The 22,972-nt window shown below is 39.6% G+C and overlaps 1 protein-coding gene across 1 annotated transcript; it reads left to right on the top strand.

The window, feature by feature from the left end:
- On the top strand, positions 1–22,709 carry PJA2 (praja ring finger ubiquitin ligase 2). The gene is made up of 6 exons (XM_080371974.1): positions 1–597; positions 10,873–10,987; positions 14,330–14,955; positions 20,560–20,662; positions 20,956–21,071; positions 22,239–22,709. The coding sequence occupies exons 2-6, from the start codon at positions 10,918–10,920 to the stop codon at positions 22,365–22,367; spliced, it is 1,044 nt and encodes a 347-aa protein (XP_080228100.1). The 5' UTR covers positions 1–597; positions 10,873–10,917; the 3' UTR covers positions 22,368–22,709.
- The last annotated feature ends 263 nt before the right edge of the window (positions 22,710–22,972 follow it).

Raw genomic sequence — 22,972 nt, 5'->3', positions numbered from 1 at the left:
GCGGGATGGCGGGTGTTCTGCCTGTCCGCACTGCTGCCTCCGCCAAACTCTGGCGAGTGACCGGCCCGGAGCTGAACTCACTCTGCGTGATGGAACGACGGATTTAAAAGGCCCACAGTAATTCATTGAGTAACAAACAACAAATAAAGGCCAGAAACACAAACTCCGCGCGGGAACCGCACTCCCGGTGAGCAGCCGAGCGGGCGGCCGGCACTGAGAAGGCGCGCCGCCCGCCACAGCGTCCCTGCCTCGGCTGCCCCGGGTGCTCGGGGCGAGCAGGTCAGCGGCCCTCCTGCCGCGGGACTGCACCGCAGCCGGTGCGGCCACGGCCTGCAGCTACACAGCCCCCACCCCGCCCGGGACACCGCCAGGCGGCAGCCGGGACACACGGTCCCCACGGGCCGGCCAGGCCCTGCTGGGCACTGGGGTCCCGTCCCGCCGCCCGCTCCCCACCGGCGCCCCGCCCCCACGCAGGCAGCAGGGCCAACCCGCTGCCTCGGATCCCGCCCCCCAGCCGGGATTGGTCGCTGCCTCCTTCACCCTGTTTAAGTACTGGCCGCCGCTGGTCGCGGCGGGCAGCTTGGTCTGGTGGTGCAGGTAGGTGCGGGCGCGGGGGAACTGGGCTTGGGAGGAGTGAGTGAGTGCGGGCGCGGCGTGGCCTGAGCTCTATCTGGCGGCTGCGGGCCGAGCCTCAGCTAGCCTCGGCTCAAGCCCAGCGCTCTTCGCTCCGGCATGGGGAAGGGCGGTAGCGGAGCCAGGCAGGGCCGAGCCGCCGCCGGCGGTCTATTGCCCCCGGGGCGGTCGCTTGTCCCGCGGGCAGGTGGCCTCCCCTCAGGGACGGGCTTGCGGGTAGCCGCTCCGGTGGTGCCGCGACCGGGGTCGCGGGCCGCAGCCGGCGGGCCGAGGGGGAGCCGCGGTCCCCCTCGTCTCGCTCAGTGGGCTGTGGTGGCCCGGCGTGTGCCTGTGCGTGAGGGGCCGAGGCCGTCGGTGGGCGCGGGGAAGCCGGCGGGGCATCAGCTGCAGGGCAGGCACGGGCAGATGTTCGGGTCAAAGTTTTCTGGTCCCCTCCTTCCCATTGTGACAGTGTCTCGGTATCCCGGGGTGGATGGGGGGCCCTGCTGCACGGTGTTGAGGCTGGAGAACTGTCGGTGGTGGCAAGTGTGGGCTCTCGGCCCGGTGCTGCAAGCCCCCGAGAGCAGCCCTGCCAGTGGGGTGGGGTGGGTTCTTGCTGCACTACCTCAGACAAAATATAAATGGATGTGAGCAGGCTCAGTTCTAAAGTAAGCCACTTGATACTGCTTGCACTCAGTTATGAAGGGCTCATGCTGCCTGTTTGCTGGAGAACTGGTCTGAGCTAGCTGTGAGCAGGGCCACCCCCCAAGTTCAGTTTCAGAAGGAATATGTCTTGGGCCTGGAATCCACACACTTGTTAAGGTGCATGAGGTAAAAATATGTGTTTTCTTCCACATGAGTAGAAATACATTAACCTGTAGGTACAGTGCACAGGATAGGTGTTGCACCTGCATGAGAGCCTTCTTCAGGGTGTTTCCTGTGTGTGCTTTGATGTTGCACCTTTAGTGGGTTCACTTGAACCGCTTGGCTTAGTTGTGCTGGCTGCAGTGGAGCTGAGTTCTCTCAAAAAAAACGCACTGTAGATGTGCTTGACTGGATACTGTTGGTGAATTAACACTTTCTGAAGAATATATACTGGTTACATAGCATATGTGAATCTGCGTGGTGCACAAAGGTATAAAAAGTTACTACAACTTGATGCTAGAAAGATCCAGTTAGTATCTTGGAGATGGCATTTAGGTACTTTTTTTTTATACTTTTGACCTGTTTGGACACTTCTCTTGAGTGTAGTTCTTGATTTGCACTTTTCTGTGTACAGTTACACAATTTAGTGGAATGATTTTTGATCAAAATTCTGTGACACTGTATCTAGAAAAAATAAACTATGCCCTGTAGTGATAAAGAGTGCTGTCAGACTTACTGTTCTCTCTTAATGCACAGATCAGGGGTCCTCAAACTACGGCCCACAGGCTGGATACGCCCCCCCCCCCCCCCCCCGGGTCCTCAATCCGGCCCCCGGTATTTACAGACCCTCGCCACCCCCCCCCCCGTCGGGGGTTGGGGGGGGAAACCAAGCAGCCACAGATGACTGCCTGCCACTGCATCCGTGCCGGCCCCTGGTTAAAAAGTGTGAGGGCCCCTGGCACAGATCATGAAGAGTATATACTTTGTAGTTGTAAATTTCATTTAGGAGAAGTATGCATACATAAATCTGTGTAAGCAATATATGTAATAACAAACTTACTTGCTGCTGAGTCAGACTTGTACAGAATTGATTTCCTGCTATTAGTCACCCTTTAACCTATTAGTTGTCCTTCAGCTGTAGATGGAGGCTTCTTCCTTTAGAAAGTTTGTAATTGGAACCGAAATAAAAATGCAAAATGTCAAAGTGAAAGTCATAGGCAGAGGAAGGAGAAAGACAGACATGGAGTTTTGACACTTTTTCAGTGGATGAGTACCTCAAGTAGGAGGGAGAGGAGGCGGCAGACTCCCAGTACACCTTTTAGTAAAAACAGTGACTGGATTACTGGATGTTTTCTGAAAAGCAGTGGGTTAAAATGGCTATTCCATGCCCTTAGTTTAGTACATGTATTTAAATACAACTTGTGATGTTTGGGAAGGAGAGGGATATGAAGGTTCAGATAATGATTAAAGCCCAAAATAGTGTTCTGTATAAACAGAATGCATTGCTACAGGGGCTACTGGCAAAGTTAGGCTTTTATGTTAAAGTTGTAATGCTAACTTTCCTTAAGGGACAGTGTGCCTTGCTCTTAGTTGGTTAGTACATGACACATACAGTCTTTATCTTGAAAAACCTTTAGTACTTCAGTCTTAATCTTCAGTCTCTCAAGTTGAGATTTGATGTGGAATTTCTGCTGAAGCTATTCATAAGGATAAAAATTAGGAGAACAATTATAATGTTAAGCCAGAGATGGCAGTTGGTAGGATAGATTTCCATGTCCTATCTGTCAGAGTAGAGTCAAAGTCAAGGAAGTGATGCATTCAAACTATTTACAGTTTTGCATGAGAAAGTAAAGAACCAGGCTAAAATTGGAGTAAATCAGTGCAGATAAGCTGGAAATAATGCAGAGTTTGAGTATAATGTTGGATCAGCTAGATCATCAGAAGACACTGAAAAAACAGTGCTGGAATGGTTATAGATCAATGCCCAGTCAAGAGTGGGCCCATGGCTCAGGGATGCAGGGGCTTTGGCAGCAGAGTTTGTGTAGTGTTTCCTCCTTCAAGCTGCTTGCATCTGGCTCGATTCTACTGCCTCAGCTGTGTAAGTGTAACTATTGGCTGTGCTTTAAAAAAAGAAGGCAGAATTAGACCCTTGAAGGGGGTTTGGTGAGGCTGAGTAAGTTCATGACACCAGTTTACAGCTTGACAGCCAACAGGCGTAACCACAGCTGAAGCTGCATCAGAGCAAGCCAGCCTAACTGTGGTTCCTTGGCTGAAGTGAACAGATGAGACATCTGTACGAGGGGATTCTGTGTACCTGTGCTGGGCGGAAGAGCCTGGATGGAAGAATAGGGACCATGCAGGATCCTGAACTCTAGGAGCATGTCTAAGGATAGAAATTAACTGTACCAAGATGGTGGTTTGTAGCAACTCATCCATTCAGACACCTTTACATGGGAGGTGGTGACAGGGCTCCGCTTGTAAAAGGAGTTCTGGACTTGAAGCAGTCTTGTGTCTCTTATTCATGACTTCAGTAAATACTAATTGCCCTGGGAATATATCTAGTGCATTTCATTCCAGGTAAACATTTACATTTTCCTGTGTATACTTGAGTTTGCTATTGTTTGGATAGGGCCAGCATCTCTGGCATGTCATGATTTGATAGCTGTGAATTGTATATGCTGATTATAGGAGGTCATTGATCGATATTAGGAGTATTCAGACAATGTCCAAAATACTAATCAACTTTTAGCCTGCATATTAACTAATGCTTTGAAAAATGCAGAAATTGAACTATTTATATTTGTATGCCTTAATGTATTGTCATATTTCAGAACTGTAGTTTTGCATTTATGGCATGAAATCAGTACAAACCTGCAAATTTGCAGGGAAATGCAGAATGGAACCTTCAGTACTGAAGTGGATTGAATCTGCTATCACCCTGTTGGTGTTCGTCCTGTTTTAGTATTTGAAGAGACTCAATCAGTATCGGTGTTTTGCAATGATACGGCTTTTGGGGGTCTTGTTTTAAAATGTGTGAGTGGAGGTGGATGCTAGTAGTGTTTTGTTTATATATATTTGTTTATTACCTTTTCAGGCAATTTCAAGGGGTGACTGTTATGTTAATGTAGTCTAACACTGACACCATGGGTAATTGTATTCATCAGTAAGGAGAGGAAGAAAGTGCTTCAAATTTGTCTTGAGATATCTTCTGTTGAGATAGAAAGCTTGTTTCTGAAGCAGCATTTTAGAGTTTGTAGTCTAAACTGTTGATTACTAACCATTTACATTTTAAGCACACATAACATGTTTCGTAAAACATCACCGAGTTTCGTACATTAAAATGCTATTAAATAGCTGAGAGATGGGAGTCTCTTTGGTCTTATCTGTATTTTGTCTTCCCAAAGAACAGTCTCTTACTACTCTTTGGTCTGATTTGATATTCCTTGGAGACTAGGATTTTGGCCCATGATAAAAATTGTAGGGGAAGGGTGCTCTGAAACTAAATCCCTTCCCTCCCTGTCAGCCCCAGGAACGGACAACCTTTGTCGTCTTGCCTCTTAACAGATGACTGTGCATTGCCACTGTGGTTTCCAGCCGTGCTGCTCCAGGGAGCACAGTCTGGTTCTGACGGCAGCTGCTGGCAGAGCTGAAAGCCTGTGCTGTAGCCTCCCTCTAGGAACAGGGCTGCAAGGCAGGTGGGTGGGGAGGGTGTATCTGGGTGAGGACAGCACAGGACAGAGAATGAGTGATCTGCCTTAAAAGTGTCAGTACCTAATTTTGGTACAGCATACACTCAGTGTCAGAAGAAGACTTTTTATTGCTATCTTACTGTTGCTAGCATTGATTCTGGTTATATCAAAACTGATAGGATCAAGCTAGTAGTATAAGTATAAACATGTTGACACCAAGTTTGTGCGCACACTTCAGTTATGAGTTTAATTTGGAGTGACTTGACAAAAGTGTGAAGAGCCCAGCAGTGTTGCTGAAGTTCACAATTATAAATTTGATTAATATTTTAATTAGCTCTCTAAATAGTGTTAAATGCAGAATTATTTTTGTCATTACAGTGGGCAAAGTGACAATAAGCATTTCTTTTATTCACAAAGGTATTTGGATCTCTTTAGTTGCCTATGCTGTATTTGCAAAGTTAGACACACAGTGGAAAAAATACCTGATTAGTGTTTGCTGAAAGGATGCTTTGTACTACTGAGATTTCAGAGACCTAAACTGGTCAATCTGTTTGAAGGTGTAGTGAGCTGCTGTTGTAGTCACTAACAAAATAATCAGTTTCTGTAATCTGAGAGATCAAAAATTATATTTTTTTTTTAAAGTGAATTTAGTGGTAGGCCAGGCTACTTCCAGACTACTTCAGACAAAGCAAAGGAGCAATACTAAGTAAAAACATTGACATAGTGGATTCTATATCTTAAAGGAGGGTGCAAAATTACCAGGAAGGTTAATGAAAAGGTGATAATTAATACATGGAAAAGAAATACTGAAGCATATTCCAGTTTCCAGTGTACATGTAGCTGAGCTGATACTGCTTATGGAAATAAACACTACTGTATTCCCAGTATCCTAGTGAGAAGCCTAAAGTCACTGCTAAACCAAAGAGTTTAAAGAAGGAGCTTTTAGATTAATAAATATGATCCTTTAGAAAAATGTTTAATGTTTCCTTATGGTATACTGGTTTCAGCTGGGATAGTTACATTTCTTCACAGAAGCTTGTATGGGGCTATGTTTTATATATTTTTGCTGAAAATAGTGTTGATAACACAGGGATATTTTAGTACTAGTGCTTACACAGAGCTAAAGCTGCCTTGGCTTTTCACACTGCCCTGTCAACAAGCAGGCAAGGGGGCACAAGAAGCTGGGAGGGGACACAGCCAGGACAGCTGACTGCAACTGACCAAAGGGATATCCCATAGCATATGATGTTGTGCTCAGCAATAAAATTGGCGGGGGGGCAGTGTGTGTGTGTGAGCAGGAAAGGAAGTTCGCCAGGCTGCTGTTAGTGTTGGAACTGTGGGCATTGGTGGGTTGTTGGTGAGTGATGTGAGTTTTTCTTCATTCTTTTCTTGATTTTGTTTCTTTCCTCGTTATTCTGTTTTTTCCTCTTTAAGAAAATATTAAACTGTCTTAATCTCAGCCCATGAGTTTACTCACTTCTACCCTTCTGTCTCTCTCCCCATCCCACTGAGGGGGGGGCTGAGTTGAGCGACTCTGTAGTGCTTAGCTGCCTACAAGGGTTAGACCATGACATACGGCTTTCTGAGGTTTAGGCAAATTACAGATGGTGAAGATAAATTCTAACTGAATACTCATTGTTTTGAGTAGTAATTTGCCAGTGAATGTAATTTACAGCTTGTGAGCATAATAAAATATTTGAAGAATTTCTGTTAATCTGCCCACAGTGGCAAGAGAGGGAAATTGTGACAGTAATATGTTGTTTCGAATTCTTGAAAAATTTCTCTCCTTTTTTGGGATTATTCCATGCCTGCCTTCCATGAACTGAAATCGAATAATCTCTCTAGCATCCTGAGCAGTCTTGGTTACAAGATTGAAAATTCTCCATTCTAATTCAGATTTCTTCTACTGGATGCTTTCAATATCTGCAGGAAGAGAGATGTGGAATATTGGTTAGAGACAAAGAATATTGGATAATACAGTTTAAAAGATAACATGAATATTTTTATGTGCAACTTTGAGTTGATGAGGGGTATGTCTTCATTATGTTTCAGAACTTGTTAGGCAAGGGAGAAGGTGTCAAGAATGTGACCTGGTTTTAAGTTTTGCCCATTTGACAGCCAAATGCATTCATATACTTCTGGGAGTAAACGCAATTTTTGCTTTAACACATCAGCTTAGAAGACAGTAGTTGTGTCAGTATTACATGCATTCCATTTTCAAACCTTGGATGTGAGATCCCATTCTTGCCTTGTGGAAGAAAATGGTTTCCATAATTCATAGATGTGAAAAAAAAAAAAAAAAGCAGCCGAGTAGGATAAAGGAGATTTCTTTTTCCTTCTGTGTCAAGTGTGGTGGCATTGAGATCAGAATATGCATACCTGTTCAAGAATGCTGGGAAAAATCTGAGAGTGGAGAAAGTTACAAGTTATTAAAAGGTTGGAAAAAAATACTACTTTAAGATATTTGAAGCTTACTTTATATGTCTTAACAAAAAAGAAAGCAAGCTAAATGCCTCCTGCAGCAGAAAATTACCCTCTCTTTGGTATGAAAAATACTTGGGAGGGCTTCCCCCCCTGCCCTCTCTTCCCATGCCACAGTCCTTATTTTGTTTTCACTTTGTGAGATATGTAATAGGCTTAGGAGATGGCTGTGTGTGTGAGTGAATGATGCCAAGGAAATAAAATCGGACATAACAGGGTGAAGAGAAGATCAGGTAAATTTGATGGAATAATTAACTGAAAATATTCTTGTGAGGTTTCCAGGGTTATATGAAGTATTCTTTTTTTTTTTTTTAGTAGAAATTACAAAGCTCAGTTGCCCTCTCCTTAAACTACAAAAATTCCTAGGTATGTAAATGAAGCTCTTTACTATTTCAGCTCTTGGACAAAAGGAAAGGTTTTGTCAGGACTGCATTAGTTAAACTGATTTCTTTAATCTATATGATTTTTTTGATTGTTGCTTCTATGGGTTGGACTGTGCTCCAGCAAACTGATGCTGTGTAGATCACAGCAGTTCTGGGAGTCATGAGTAAGACCAGTGTGCCTGCTCCTGTGGCAGAAAATGTAGCCCTGTTCCGGAGTTGGGTGTATGCCACAACTGGTATCTTGCATCTGCATGAACCGTGGCGATTTAAGTAGTGGTGTAGATCTAGATCATGTAGTCCTTGATCCCAGGAAGCTGCTTCTCTTGTTTGTGTGCAGGATGTGAGGGAGTCAAGAGGATAGAGTACAACAAAAAGTAAGGGAGAGGAGAGGAAAGGGAGGTGTTAGAGGACTTGGCATATAACTGAGCAGGAAACTCCTGTGGTTCCAAATCTGGCTTTGTAAATTAGAATGGTTTGAGGATTATATGTAGGATTGTGGTCAAGGGGATGGATCATTTCTGAACACTCAAGTTACATACTTGGTTGTCAACACATGTATGCATGTGTCTATAAGTTAACCTTGAACTTGGTGCTACTTCTGGGAGAATGGTGGGTTCTTTTGTGGGAAAGGACAAGTTGGTTATGCAAGTCAGATGGTTTGGATCTAGATTCTGAGGCTTTATACATTACAGCTTTTAGTTTGCTGGCTCTATGAAGTGGAGTCCTTAGTGCAGTATTTGTAGAAGTAAAGAGAAAGCGTGCTGCTCTGCATTGGTGGTTAAGGCAGTACATGGGGAAGGCTGGACCTACCTGTTTGTGCATTGTTTGTTTTAGGAGACACTCTCTCCTGTTTTTGTTTTTTAAATCCAGCTCTTGTAATCTAAAATGCTTTTCTGCTTTGACAGCTGCTAATGAACCTTTGAGGAATTCGGGTAATTGTGTAGTACCCTTTGGAAAGGATGGAGGGGTGTGTGTGTATAAACATCTTTAGCCTGAGAAGTGAGTAACTATCCCGTTTCCCATACCTTGGTTATTTAGTCACTGGTGTTTTGCATCTGTAGGACTGATCAGTTTTGCAGAACTGGTGTCCTGTCAGGAGATATTGAGTGTGTATTGCTCCATCTTCTATTCAGCTCAGTTTAATACATCTTACATCACCTTACGTGGTAAAAGAAAGAAGTCAGCTCTTCAGGGTGAGAAAGAGGACAAGCGAGGAAGACATCTAACTTCATCCCTGATGACCACCAAAGGGACCCTCAACATTAAGCATGCAGACACAAGGAAAGGAACACCTATGTCAAGAACTAATCTGAACAGCCATGCCATTTCCCCTTATAACAATGAATATGTATTAGCACAATGAGCATAAAAGGGAACATGTTGTTGTATAGGGTGTGCGTGTTGGTGGAGCGCAGACTCCCTGTGCACCCAGTGCTGTTTACTTGCCTTTTATCATTTATAATAAATACTGCTAAATTCAGGTTGAGTTGTATCCTCATTTGTAACGATCTGAAAGCAAAAGTGATTATTTTTCTTTTATTGGAACTTGCATTTTTTTCTGAGGCCCTGAATCTTACACCATCATTATACTACTCATGTCTGTCTGGTTTTGGTCTGTGGGGAAGATATGGCAGACAGTATTTGGGGGGTTTTCCCCCCAGAAATTTGTAGTGCAGATTGCTAGGGAAATGTTCCCAGAATTGCCATGTTGGCAATTGTAGACCCATTTCTTTCAGAATATTATGTGGCTGAACACCTTAAGACTAGCTTCTACTGGAAGCTGTAGCTTGCAATAGACAGCTTTCTTCTATTTGTTTCTTATATTAAAGCTCTTAAGGGATCATGTGTTTTTTCCAAGAGTGCAGCCCCAAGAAAAAGATTTCATCTTTTCCCCTTGGATTTTATTTTTTATGTTGGGTAGGCAGCAACAGTTAGTTTCCTGTATGTCAGTCCTAGCAAAATGACAGCTTCAACGGTGATGCCAGTTCAAAAAAAAAACAAAACAAAAAAAACCCTACCTCCTTGGACTCTGATAGTTGGTACATATGTGCAGTTATGTCTCTTAGGCAGTCCACATACTGCAATTACTAGCCTTACTAGTGGCTATTCTACCTGAAGCTGCATAAAATAACTGCTAACAAATGAAGTCTTTGCATATAGTTATCCTCTTACTAAGGATAGTGAAAAATCTTTCACAGCCAGGAAAGAAAAAAAAGCTTTCTTATTTTTCTGAAGTTCAGGAAACTGTATTAATGGTTGCAAACTTTATTTTTTTGGACTTTGTCTCCTTTTCAGTTTGAGTTTCAAGAATAATAAAGCTACTTAATTCCATATCTAGTAAATATCAGGAGAGACTCAAAAGGACACAAAAAAAGGCACTGAACATCTGAAATGCTGAAGTTCTAGTTGCATTTGTATAAACAACAGCCATTGGATGTGAAACCTTGTACTACTTACCCCATGTTTTCTTGGTAAAAGCATTAGGATCCATTAATATGGAATACTGCTGTAATAGTACGAGCCATATGTGGGCAATTGCTCTGTATGGCTGTACCTGTCTGGGACTTGAGACTTTTGTTTTAAGAGATAGGATTTGACTAATTGTACTTGCAGAGATCAGCTGAGTAGGACAGGCTGAACTGTGCTGCATTACCTGAAGGCTTTTCCACTACAGTGCTTGCAAATGTTTTTTTTGCAAGCTGACATATGTATTGTCAGAGCTATGTGCAGAAGTGAATCGCATTCAAAAAAGTCATATGACATCTGGACTATTTTTAATTTTTTTGTAAAGTCCCTGTTATTGATTACAAAACCCTCAAGATGGGGGCAAGACGACTGCTTGTCTTAATGTAGATGAAATTTGTTACATGCTTTTATAACACAAGTGTCCAGAGCTCTTCAGCGTCTTAATAATTGTACTGCTAGTGCAGCTCAAGACTTTTAAGAAATGGGAGATTCCTTGCGAGAACAATCATATCAAAGTGTTGGGGAAGAGGGTATTCATAAGGACATTGTTGTCTAATGAATCTCTATCTCTTTCTTTCCTTCGTAATCTCATGTAGCAATGTGTTAAGAAGATAACAGTATAGTCTGCCACAAACTCAAGAATGTACCGCACCACTACAGATAGTAATATGGAAGAAGATACGTCTACATCCACTTTAGATGATCACAAAGGTAAGGAAGTCTGCGAACAATTAGAATTGGAAGATGTTCAGAGAAAATTATTTATGTATGTGCATATCTTTGTGTATTTACCATTACAATGCAAACTGGGATGCTTGGGAGTAGAGGAGGAGAGCATAGAGAAATGTGAAGGGAAGAGAATAGACAAATATCATGTGTAAAGTACATTTCATATGGCTTTACAGAATGAAACTTAACATGAAGGCAAATTAGTCTATTTTAGGCTGTTTAATTTCATCTGAAGAAGGGCATTCCTGAATGAGTTAATGCTTTCTAGCAATCTAAATAACAATAACATTGTGTAATTCAAATAATTTTGTCTTCAAATTACAAATCATGTTTGGAAGAGAATACCTATTCAAACCTTCTGTTTGGAACTTGGCTATAAAATACTTGATGTACCATGGACCAGGTTGTTGTCTCTGTCAGTGGGAATTAATTTAAGCCTACAAAATATTCTTAAAGGTTCTCTTTTTATTTGTGTATACCAGTCAGACCACTTCCTTTTCTTGTTCAATGAATATCAAATGTTAATATTTCCCAAAATGTCTCTTGTGAGTTCAGCACCTGAACAATAATTTCATAAAGAAATAAAAACCTGCTGGTTGGATTAGAACATATTCCCATCTTCTTAACTGTATGAGGTTTTCTGATAAAAAGTGTCACATAGCCTCAGATCTTCCAAAGTGCTGAGTCCTGCACCTGGGTCACAACAAGCCCATGCAACACTACAGGCTTGGGGAAGACTGGCTAGAAAGCTGCCCTGGAGAAAAGGACCTAGGGGTGTTTTTGACTGCTGGCCAAATATGAGCCAGCAGTGTGCCCAGGGCGGCAAAAAGGCCAATAGCACCCTGGCCTGTATCAGACAGTGTGGCCAGCAGGACCAGGGCAGTGACCGTCCCCCTGCACTGGGCACTGGTGAGGCCGCCCCTCGAACCCTGTGTTCAGGTCTGGGCCCCTCACTGCAAGGGGGACATTGAGGGGCTGCAGCGTGTCCAGAGACGGGCAGCGGGGCTGGGGAAGGGGCTGGGGCACAGGTGTGATGAGGAGCGGCTGAGGGGACTGGGGGTGTTTAGTCTGGAGAAGGGAAGCTCAGGGAGCTTCTTAGCACCCTCTACAACTACCTGAAAGGAAGTAGTAGACAGGTGGAAGTTGGTCTCTTCTTCCAAGTAACGAGTGATAGGACAGGAGGAAACAACCTCAAATTGCACTAGGGGAAATTAGATATTAAGAAACATTTCTTCACTGGGTGAAGAGTGGTCAAGCATTGGAATGAGCTGCACAAGGAAGTGGTTGTGCCACCATCCCTGGAGGTGTTTAAAAAGATGTATAGATGTGGCTTTTAGGGGATATTGTTTAGTGGTGGGCTTGGCCATGTTAGATTTACAGTTGGACTCGATGATCTTAAAGGTGTTTTCCAACCTAAATGACTCTATGATTTCTATAAAGTAACATTTTTCTTATCTTTCCTTTATAAGCTATTTTGTATCTGCTTTCTCCTAATTTTTCTCCTTTTATAATAGCATAGAGCTAATGTAACTTTGTCATATGTCATTCATCTTGAAGACAGCTGTGTGTTGTAGATCATATTGAGGTAATTTTATTTTTTTGTTACTTAACATTTTCAGTTTTATATGCTTTATATACTTTATGTACTTATATCTAGTTAGCTTATTTCCTGTAAGGCACTGTTGACACTTGTAGAGATCTTCCTACTGTCTAATGCTACCAACTTTGTTTCACTTACTCAGAAATAAACATGCTGTTATTTTATGGTTCATAAGAAATAGGCCATTTAGAGTGTATTATCTCCTTGTTCTTAATGCAGTTGCTTTGTATATAAATTCTGAGTGACTTATTTTTCTGTAGTAAGTCTAATAAAAAAATGCCATGCTTTATATACTTGGTCTTTTTCTGTATTACAGACTTTCAAATCTATCTTTGAGAAATGTTTTGGATTGATTTAAGTAGGTTACTTTTTTCCACATTTGATACTTATTTTTTTTGGTGAGGCGGTACTACCTAAAATATACTACATATTTCCTTACTAACTGGCTTGATATCTTGGATATATCTAAGCATGTGGAAGATGTGTAGAAGACTATATCCTTGGAAATAATAGAAATACGACTGGACATGGTCCTTGGTAACCTACTATAGGCGATTCTGAGCAAGAGCAGCAGACTGGATGATCTCCAGAGGGGCCTGCCTTCCAGTGTCAGCTGTTCAATTTTGTGAGGGAACTTCAAGACTTTAATTAGATAAAATGTAATGTTACAGTATTGCTTCCTGCAAGCCACACCTCCAGTGCTGAGAGGCGCAGCTTTTAATTCAGTGGCATGAATTCAACAACCTAGGCAAGCTCTAGCTCTTTAGATGAGATACTTTTTTTCTTCTTTTCATTTTTAATCCTGCAACACTAGTTTTGCATGGTTCCTTACCTCTAGTTGCTTTTAAAATAACATGCCAGGGAATCACTTCAGTTAACCATAGTGTCTTTTTGGTCTTGTGGTTTAAGTTACCAAATGTCTAAATACAGACTCAAAATCTTCAGATATTCTCATCAAGCTATGCAAGCCTTTGTATGTTCAAAAATAGTTTGGACTATTGCCTTGATTAGGAGTTTAAAATATACTTGAACTAAACATTAATTTTGTAGTAGCAGCACTATACATGTGTTTACCTTTAACTTCTGCTGCTGGGTTTGACATTTATTGTCCCTTTATGCAAGAGGTATTGAAATGTAATATAACCAAACAATTTGCAATGATGGTAACTCCTAACTTTAATTCCACATTCATCTCTGCTATTTTCTTATGAGGAGTTGCACTCACAGCTTCATATACAAAATATAGTGCTATTACTATGGAATTTATAGTAACAATAGGTGGCTTACAGAGACACAATTTAGCCTGCTAATGAATGGATAGTCCGATTTTTAACTTATGGAAAGAAGTGTTGTAGCTTTTTAACTTTCCAAGAGTTGGTTTTTTTTCAGATTTCCTGTTCTCATCTTAAAATTTCCTTTTTTATAAACAATGTAAAAATGCTGCTTATAAACAAGTTCCTTTTAAAACTTGGGGGTTTTTTTGCTGTCACAGGCTGAGATGGAATTGTATCACTTAAGTCTGTTTTTTATATGCTTAGCTTATATAAATGAGAAGGTAAATATTTTAGTGAAAAATGACTGCATCTGGGTTAAATGTTTCTCTAATCAAATTGCACTGGAGTCCTAGTGGACTAGCTTTTCTTTTTCATAAGCAGCTGTTCTAGACAAGAATATTTCAATTTTTTATTATTTCAATGTATTGTTTTTTACATCTTTCTCTGTAGGTTGCAGTCCATTGGATCAGGTTTCTTCTGGTTTATTAAATGAGTCTTTACCCCAAAATACTGGAAATCAAGAACCCCGTTCCCAAAGCACATCAAGCCAAAATTCTGAAGCGAACACAGAATCTTCTCAATTATGTGGTCTGGAAGGCATCCAAATCTCAGACCTTACAGATCCTTTTGAGGATTCTGTTGACCTTGGAAATCATGCATCTGGAGAGTGCAATAATTTGAATGGTCAGAATGGAATTGGTTTGGTAAATGCCTCTTCTCAGCCAGATAGCAATGATGGAGAGCAAGATGATGATGAAGACAGAGGTTTGGCAAGTGAAATGGGAAATTTATTTCAGCAAACACTAGATAGAGTATTTTCTAAGTTAGTAGAGGAGACTGTTATTTTTTCTGAGTTAAAGTCCCGTTTATTCACTCTCTGCCACGGTGTTCCTAGAGGAAGTTATGAAGAAATAGAACGAACGCCTTTAATGAGAGATTATAGCACAGATCCAGGCTTGGCATGTCTAGACAACAAGACATCTAAATCTTCTGCTGATCATCGAGCTATACAGAATATATCAAGTAAACCAAGTGGTCCCATTCACGAAACACAGGAGGTGCAGCAAATTGTGGAGGTATTAAACTATTTTTGGTGATATAATATCAGTGATGTTGTGGCATAAGTTTTAATTACTGAATCCTTTTTCAGCATAATCTGAAAAGTGGGAGAATCAGGAGAAGTGCTTTCATGTTTTAGCTTGAACTTTCAGGTCTGCAAGTTTGAAAATAAATGTTGGAAGTTTTTAAAGTGATGTAGTCATTTAAAGTAAGTCATTGATCAGTGCTAATCCTTTTAGAACGTGTTTATTTCTTAAAGGAAAAGAGTAATTATTTCTACCATTGTAAGCATACACCATTTAAATTATTTTAAAGAATATTGCCAGATTCCCTACATAGCTATTCATACATAGCTTTCTTTTGCTATGGGTGAATTGGCACACCTTGTTTTTTGGGTTTGTTTTTGTTTTTTTTTTTGCAAGAGTACAATTGGGTATCTGATTTTTTTTTTTATTCGTCAGTAGAAGACTTTTCTGTGTTTGCCAGGTCTGGATTCTGTGTTTTTAAAATAAAAAAAAAAAACAAATCACACAAGCAGAACAAGCTTTTATCTTGTTCTGATTACTTTCTGTCTCTCTAACTTTGATAACAAGTACTCTGGTTTATCCAAGAACTGGCAAGGTTATGATCTTTGTCTCTTCTGGTTTACATGATGTGAGTCACTGTCATAGTGAATATGGAGCTAGCTGAAATTCAGTTTGATCCAATGTGACAATTCTTGCACTGCCAGAAGTTTCCCCTGCAGGGTATTTGTCAAAATAAGAGTTAAATGATGGGTAGACATATCATACAGTGTTACAACAATTAAAGTGAATGTTTTGTGTGTGACAACTTTAGGGGCAGCAAGGGGCAGTTAGACTACTAGCTCTTAGAGGTGAACAGAGCAGATAGTATGTCATAGTCTGCTTGCAGACAAAATACCAAGGACTGTTTAAAATGCTTTCTAAAGCTGATAGTTGGTGGGACAATAATAGATACTTTTCTCATATGTGCAGAATTAATGATTTCATGAATAAACTTCATGGGGGGGTTTCCAAGGGGGTGGAAGCATTGTTCCCAGAAGCTGCCAGTCATTCAGTTTCCACATAACTTGCATCCCCCAAGGTATATGGGAGGTCGGTATTACTTATGATAGAGTACCATAGGGCCTTCTCCAGCTGTGTAGCATCTTGTTAGCATTACTCATCTGGAGACACTTCAGACCTGCCTATTCATGTGTAGGAAGTCTGTTGATATCCTTACTATGAAAGCAGTATTTTGTAGTTGTATAGAGAAAATGTCTTGTCTCTTTCATAGTTGCTGGTTCTCACTTCATCAAAAACCAGAACTACAGAAGCAGTTGACCTCCTCCTTTGACCAAAGCAAGAGGAACTGTTTAGAGAGGCAAAACTAATCCGTTTTTTTTTTTTCTTTAATCTATATGTTAACACTTGAAGAGACTGAGGTTGTTACAGCTCTGAGTTTTTCTTTCTCATTACTGTGTAACAACACTTCCCTAGTTACTCTGTCGGGAGAAGTATGCGCAGTCTTCACAGGCTGACCTGTAAAAGCAATCCTACGGCTATAAGTGTGGCTGACTGAGAAGATGCTGTAATTCTGTTGGTGTCATCAGGAACTGGGCTGTCATTGAATAGACTTGGCAAGCAGATATGAGTGCAAAGGTCAAAGGTAGTTATTCTCAAGAACTGTGGTACAAGTCGCTGTGGATCTTGGGCAAGAAGAAAGCATTTGTGCTTGAAATATTAGCACTTACATGTCTGAAACTTTACAGTGAGCATAGAAGTCTGGCATTATTGGAATTAGTCAGCAAAAAATGGTAACTGAGTAGTAAAAGGAACAACTATATTGACTGTAACTAAATGAACAATATGGGTTTTAAGTAAGAATTCTGACTATTTCCTCCACATATCAAGCAGAATATGTAGAGTGCCTTTCTTTCCAGTGTGAAGATAGGTACTAAAATTTCTTCAGAAAATAAGAGCAAGGCTTACACAATACCGTTCAATATTTCTCCTAGGCAATGTTGCAAGTACTTTTGGAAGCTGAGAGAAAGTAAGCAGAAAAAGGCTCTATAATGTCTGTCTATTCAGAATTAATCTTGTTTGCTGAGATCCTGTATAATGACCACATCAAGATGTAGACAGGATTAGGATATAATGTTTTCTGCTTTCTAGAAAACAGGACTTGCAGATGGCTAGTCCAGTGTAATCCAGTCAAGGACATGGTCACATTATATTTTATTAAGAGATTAAGATAGATTAGGGACTTGTGTTCTTGGAAGGACATTCAGAACAGACAACACAACTTGCCTGGTTGTCAGCCAACTGTAGATAAAGATGTAGAAATGTGTTCCACAGATTTGAAATAGTAAAATCTTTCACTGAAATATTGAGTATGTCATAGTATTACAAAGCCTTTTCCTTGCCTCTGGTACTATCATCACAGTGCTTACTTAGATACCCACACTGGAAAAGTTACTTCAGTTTGACTTTTGCATCACAAAAGTATTTTTTTAAAAAAATATTTTTTTTTTCCCTGAAAATGCTGTACACTGCATTTTGGGTAAGATATTGCTGAAAATGTCTTTGCTTTCTGCTGTAAAATGCAGTTTCTGATTTTTCAATTTATAATGTGTATAGGAAATGTTTATAATCTATGACTATTTTTGTTCTGTAGTTTATTGCAACTGTATGTATCAACTAGGGAGTTAGAGGTCACTGAGAGGTACCTTAGGTCAAGGTGATCAGGTTTGAGAACTCTTTGAGGGAGGTGAGAACTGAAACTAGTTGTAGTCTTCATGATTGGTATTTTATGCTCCTCATCCCTCTCCCCAAGAGTAAAGGGAGTGATTTCATCAGTTCTTGACATAGTTGATCTTTTGGGGATCAGGGTTTGTTCTGGTTCTGCTAGGCATTTTGCTGCATGATGATTAGGTTTTAGTTTCACCAGAAAACTTTCTGCTTGTTCTACAACTTCAGCTCTCACCTTCCCTCTTACTGCTTGCATGTGTTTTCATTCTGTTTGAATAACTATATCCCCATCTGGTTTGCCACTTGGCAGTTAAATACTACACATGTATTTATTTGTCTTTCTAACAGGCTACTTGTTGCCAGTTTTGCTATTTTAGTGTTATTTAGATCTGGCTTTAGAGCATACAGCTATTACTTAAATCTTGCTTAGTCTGGTTCTACCTTATGGGTGTAACATGCCTGTGTTTTTGCTTCAAGTTTAAAAAGCAACCCATCTGCTTTCTGCAGTAAGTATTTTTACACCAGGTGTTTTGTAATGGAGAAGTCTGTGTTTTGACTAGCTTTTAGGTGTTATTCTGATTTGATGAACAGGTTGGATTGAGTTTAATTATAGCATCATTAATAACCTATCTAATGACTGTGACTTCCTTCAACTTGTTACTGATTTACTTAATGCACCTCCCTTAACATTCCCCAAATTCTCTTATCTAAAATAGGACATTCATTAATCGGATCTTTTTCACCTATAAAAACAATTAATTTTGAGAGTTTATTATAGCTCAAATCTTTCCAAAACTTTCTCTATCCAGCAAACTAATTTACTGTAGCTGTGAAACACTTGAATTTTCAATGCATTACCATGTCACATCCCTTTCAGGTGTATTTTAATTGGGGAGGGGAGTAGGAAATCCATCATAACTGTCCCATTTGGATGGGAAAAGTAGTGAATATATCTTATATAGAACACACCTATTTTTTTTAATAAGAATCTGCAATCCTAAAATGTAATAACCTATGAGTGACTTTTTTTACTTCCATTTCTTTTAAGGAAAGTACTTAGCCAGGAGTGTTTGGTTTATAGCATTAGCAGTATAGTGACTTCATGAGTGAACATTTCCTGTGCTGATTCATTGATGTAAGGAGGTCAAACCCTCTAGGCTATAGCACTCTTTTTAGTAGTGTCCAGCATTTGGCTTATGGTACATGGAGTGGTAAACAGTTGCATAAGTAATAAGAGGAAGGAAATAAAGGTATCTGACAAAAGTTGTAAAATGGACACTTCTTTGCTCTGCTTTCATTTTGAAGATGTGGTTTTAAGCATCAGATTCATTGTGAGGCTTTGGTGATGCTTTTTTGTGTAGCTTTCAAAAGCAAACAATACAATGCTTTTGAAAACTGCTTTCTGTTTGACTACTCATACTAGATACATGTAATACTACATCCTTCTGTCTGGAGTCTTACCTAATTTTTCCAGCTGTGGTAGTTAATCTCAGTAAGCATAGTGTTTTTTCCTACAAATTAATCTCAGATCACTGCAGCTGTAGCAAAATACAAATAAAAGTTCTAAAATCACCTTAAACTAAGGTGTTATTGTCTGCTGTAGCAGAATTGAATGTTTTTAAGCTGTTTAAATTGGAAGAGTGTACCTATGTTGTAGGTGGACTTGCATACTGCACTAGGGATAACTGTCCCAGGACTTCCTGTAAATTAGCAGATTTCTAAATACGAGCGTGTGTGGCAGTAGGAGCTGTAAATATGCCTGATAGTTCATGCTGATTTCTCTGTAATGAACACTCGACTGTAGGTGCAAACCTGCTAGTTTAGATCTATGGTGGGATGGTTGCCTGAGCTACCTTACCACTGTGATAAAACTCGGGGCATGTTTTCAGGCTGTAGCTCTAGTAACTTTCTCTGAAGTTCAAGAGGAGAGCCTGTTGAAGATGTTTGTGTATAATCCAATGTTTCTCTAGTATATTTTTGGTATTTTTAGTTAAGTGTGCCCCAAACATTAAAAAAAGTCAGGTTAGCTTAAAGTTCTTACCAAGGGAGATTGAAGGCTGTTAGAATGAATAATTGCCATGCTGATTAGCAAGCAGTTGTACTTCTACAGAATGAACTAGTCACACCCGTTATGAACTCAGTGCTTCTTGGGTTCTTGGCTCTTCAGTTTCATTTCGTTCTGCTGTTCAAAGATGTCTATCTAGTAAATATCTTAAGGAATATAACCAATCTGAGTTCTGTGGTGTTTTTTTTCTACTGGAGATCCTTTCAGTGTCTTATGGTGTTGAATATATGATGTAAACATCAAATCTGCCTGCTGTAGCACTGGAGTCTTAAAGTTTGTATGGTGAAAAATGTAAGTTTCAAACAGGATGACTCCAGAGGGCTATGTCTTAAGTGTTTCTCATCTGTATAATGACTTATGTGGATCCGGGGGTTTTGCTGAAAATTTACATTGGTATTGTAGCTAAGGTACTTAATATTTTTGTTTGTACCTGAGTAATTCAGTGGCTGAAGCCAGGAAACACATTAATGAGGCTTTTATTTCCAGAAAGTGAAATGTAATGACAGTTTTGTATTCCTAAGCTCTGTTACGCTTTTTACTTGCTGGCTTTTCTGAAACTTCATAAAATAAATAAACGTTCAGTAAATAATTAAGCTGTCCTGATACTTTTGAGAAGACTTAAACAAGCTGTTACTGTTTCAACCTTATTTCATCTTGTTAAAGTTGATGTACTATTAGTCTGATAGACATAACTTCCATTTATGAAAGTAATACTATTAGAATTGGATTACTTTTCTTGCTTATTTGTTTTTATATGGAATGTTACATTTGTGAGTAAGAACTTGGTCTCTGCTCAACCTTTTCAGAGTCCTGTGGAAAATCTGCAGTCTTCTGAGGTTGAATTCTCTCTTCCACCAGCTGCCAAGGAAACCATAGATTGTTTGCCACATGTTGTCATCACAAATAATGGTATGGAAGTTAGTTCTTAATTTTTTTCCATAAAATTTATAAGAACAAATAGCTTTCTATAATACTGTAGATGAAATACTTAAACATGCTTAATCTGCAGCTGGCAATGTTGTTCTAAGAGGTTTTGAATCTTGAATGAAACTGAATATAACTTTAGTCAGTTTGGAAAACTAATTTTTACTGGAGTGTAATTCTATCTTGTAGTCATTAGTATATTAAGATACATATTTTAATTTGAGCTCATCTTAGATGTAGAACAAGATGATAATGCTTTTTCTTGATCATGGGTACAGGTCAAGAGCAGTGTTGTGCTATCTGTTGCAAAGGATATGTGGAAGGTGAAATCGTAACAGAGCTCCCCTGTCATCATATGTTTCACAAAATTTGTATAATTCATCTCTTACAGAAGGTAAGTGCTACAGGATTGGTGGGGTTGTGTTTTTTTAAGTATTTGCGTTCTTCTGGGAAGAAGAGATTTAACTTCTTGAAAATGGGATGAAATATGAAGAAATAACTAGCTGTTAATTTTATGCATTATGGAACCAAATTTGAGTGCAAATGAGAAGTAATTTATACCTGTACTTGCCTAAAGGGCAACTTCTTGAATAGAGGGGGTACTTCTGTGAGGGAAAACGTGGTCTGCTTTTAGTAAGAATGAAAGAGATGGTTAAGTCATAACTAGCTTTGGTATGAGAAAATCTTTCTGTACTCATACCTTGAAGTAAAGAAAATGGGTTGTTTTCTGAGAAGAGCAAAGTAATCTGTTTTGTCAGAATGTCACCATTTATAGTGACAGTTGGTCACTGTAGGTTGGTGGGAGAACTACTGGAATGCTTCTAGATTAATTTTAAAAAACACACCTTTGGTAAATCTGTATTGTATTAGATATAATTTTCATAACTTGTAATTAGTTTCCTTCCAAATGTCTTCAAAAGGCTTATCATATTGAGGCTAGACTAAAAGAACTGTAATTACTCATTTGGTATTTTTTCCTTATACTTGCACTTTCCTTTATGCATAGTATGAGGCTGGACTTACTAGTTCTCAGTGAGCTTACAGTGTAACATGTAATTTCCTCAAGAGGTAAAAAAGGAAGATTGAATCAGGCTAGGGAAGTCAGATCAGAACACCTCTTTTTTTGTTGGGTGTTTTTTTTTACCTCCATAATATTGATTACCATGTTGATATTGCTTGTATTACGTCTTGCATTTTCTGTCAAAGTAAACTGCTCTTTGAAAACTACTGTTGCTGAAAATAATTCCTGTTAGATTTGGATTGTACCTAGTTTGTTATCCTTGCCTCAGGAAAAAAATTCCCACCTGTAAAATCAATTATTTGATCTTACAGCAGGTTCTCTGCATCTTCCATGTAATTGGTGCAAAAACAAAACAAAAATTTCTGAGTTTGTTAGATGACTCTTAGCTCCAGGTAGCTATGCAGTCAAATTTGTCTTTGAGACAATGCAGTTGTCAAGACATTAAATAGTTCATAAATAATAACCTTTAGATGTTTAATAGAATTTAATGCAAACTGTGCAAATGACCTGGGCTTTTTTCCTTTTTTTTTTTTTTTGTAGGTGGATATGTGCCCAGTTTTTCGTGTTGTGCTTGCACCTGTGCTTCCTGAAGCTGCTGCTGCTGTTCCCTCTCCATCTGATCCTAGCTCAGCATCTTCTGTTCACGGTGCCACAGGAGCTTCAAACTGAAATTAATCTTTGCCACCAAAGTAAAAATGTAGATTTCACCTGTTTAATGACAATGCGGAAATAATGATGTATAAAATATAATCTGTAAAATACTATCTATATTTAGTTTAGAAAGGATGCAGGACTTTCTAAACTCTTTAGATTTACAATAATACTTTGAAAATTTCAGTGGAGAGGCATGTGCAGCCTTTCTTGATAGAATTTTTCTGGTAACTGTAATGTCTAAAGCTTGTATTATGATATATTTTTCCCAAAAAATAATTGTGGCACTTTGTTCAAGTTCCTGCTGCTTGTAAGTTATGCTTATCAACTTGAAGAAATAAACTGAACTATTTGTTTCTATCAGTTATTGCCACTGAGTGATTTTGTAATTGATCTCGTATTTGTATCAAGTGTAAAGATGTTCTGTGATGCCAGCAGTTGCAGGACTTGATTTTACTGGAAACAAATTGTGTAATGGAACAATAATTCTTACCAGTCTATTCCATAATAATTTTTTCCTTATGTGAGGAATATTATTGAATTGCTGGTTTTGGTAGGTTTTTTTTAGTAAGTACTAGCGCCATTTTAAAGCTCGTGTCCTGAGTAAGTATATAAACTACAGA

Source organism: Falco punctatus (genome assembly GCF_963210335.1).
Source record: "Falco punctatus genome assembly, chromosome: Z".
In the NCBI taxonomy this organism is placed as follows: domain Eukaryota; kingdom Metazoa; phylum Chordata; class Aves; order Falconiformes; family Falconidae; genus Falco; species Falco punctatus.
The sequence above is the reverse complement of the archived record's forward strand: the minus strand, read 5'-3'. Positions and strand labels throughout refer to the sequence as shown.

What these genes read in the sequence shown, in the direction of transcription:
- PJA2 (XM_080371974.1), top strand. Translation starts at nt 10,918, where the DNA reads ATGTACCGCACCACTACAGATAGTAATATGGAAGAAGATACGTCTACA. An exon ending in CACTTTAGATGATCACAAAG is followed by an intron (nt 10,988 to 14,329) that starts GTAAGGAAGTCT and finishes CTTTCTCTGTAG; the next exon opens with GTTGCAGTCCATTGGATCAG. An exon ending in TGTTGTCATCACAAATAATG is followed by an intron (nt 20,663 to 20,955) that starts GTATGGAAGTTA and finishes TCATGGGTACAG; the next exon opens with GTCAAGAGCAGTGTTGTGCT.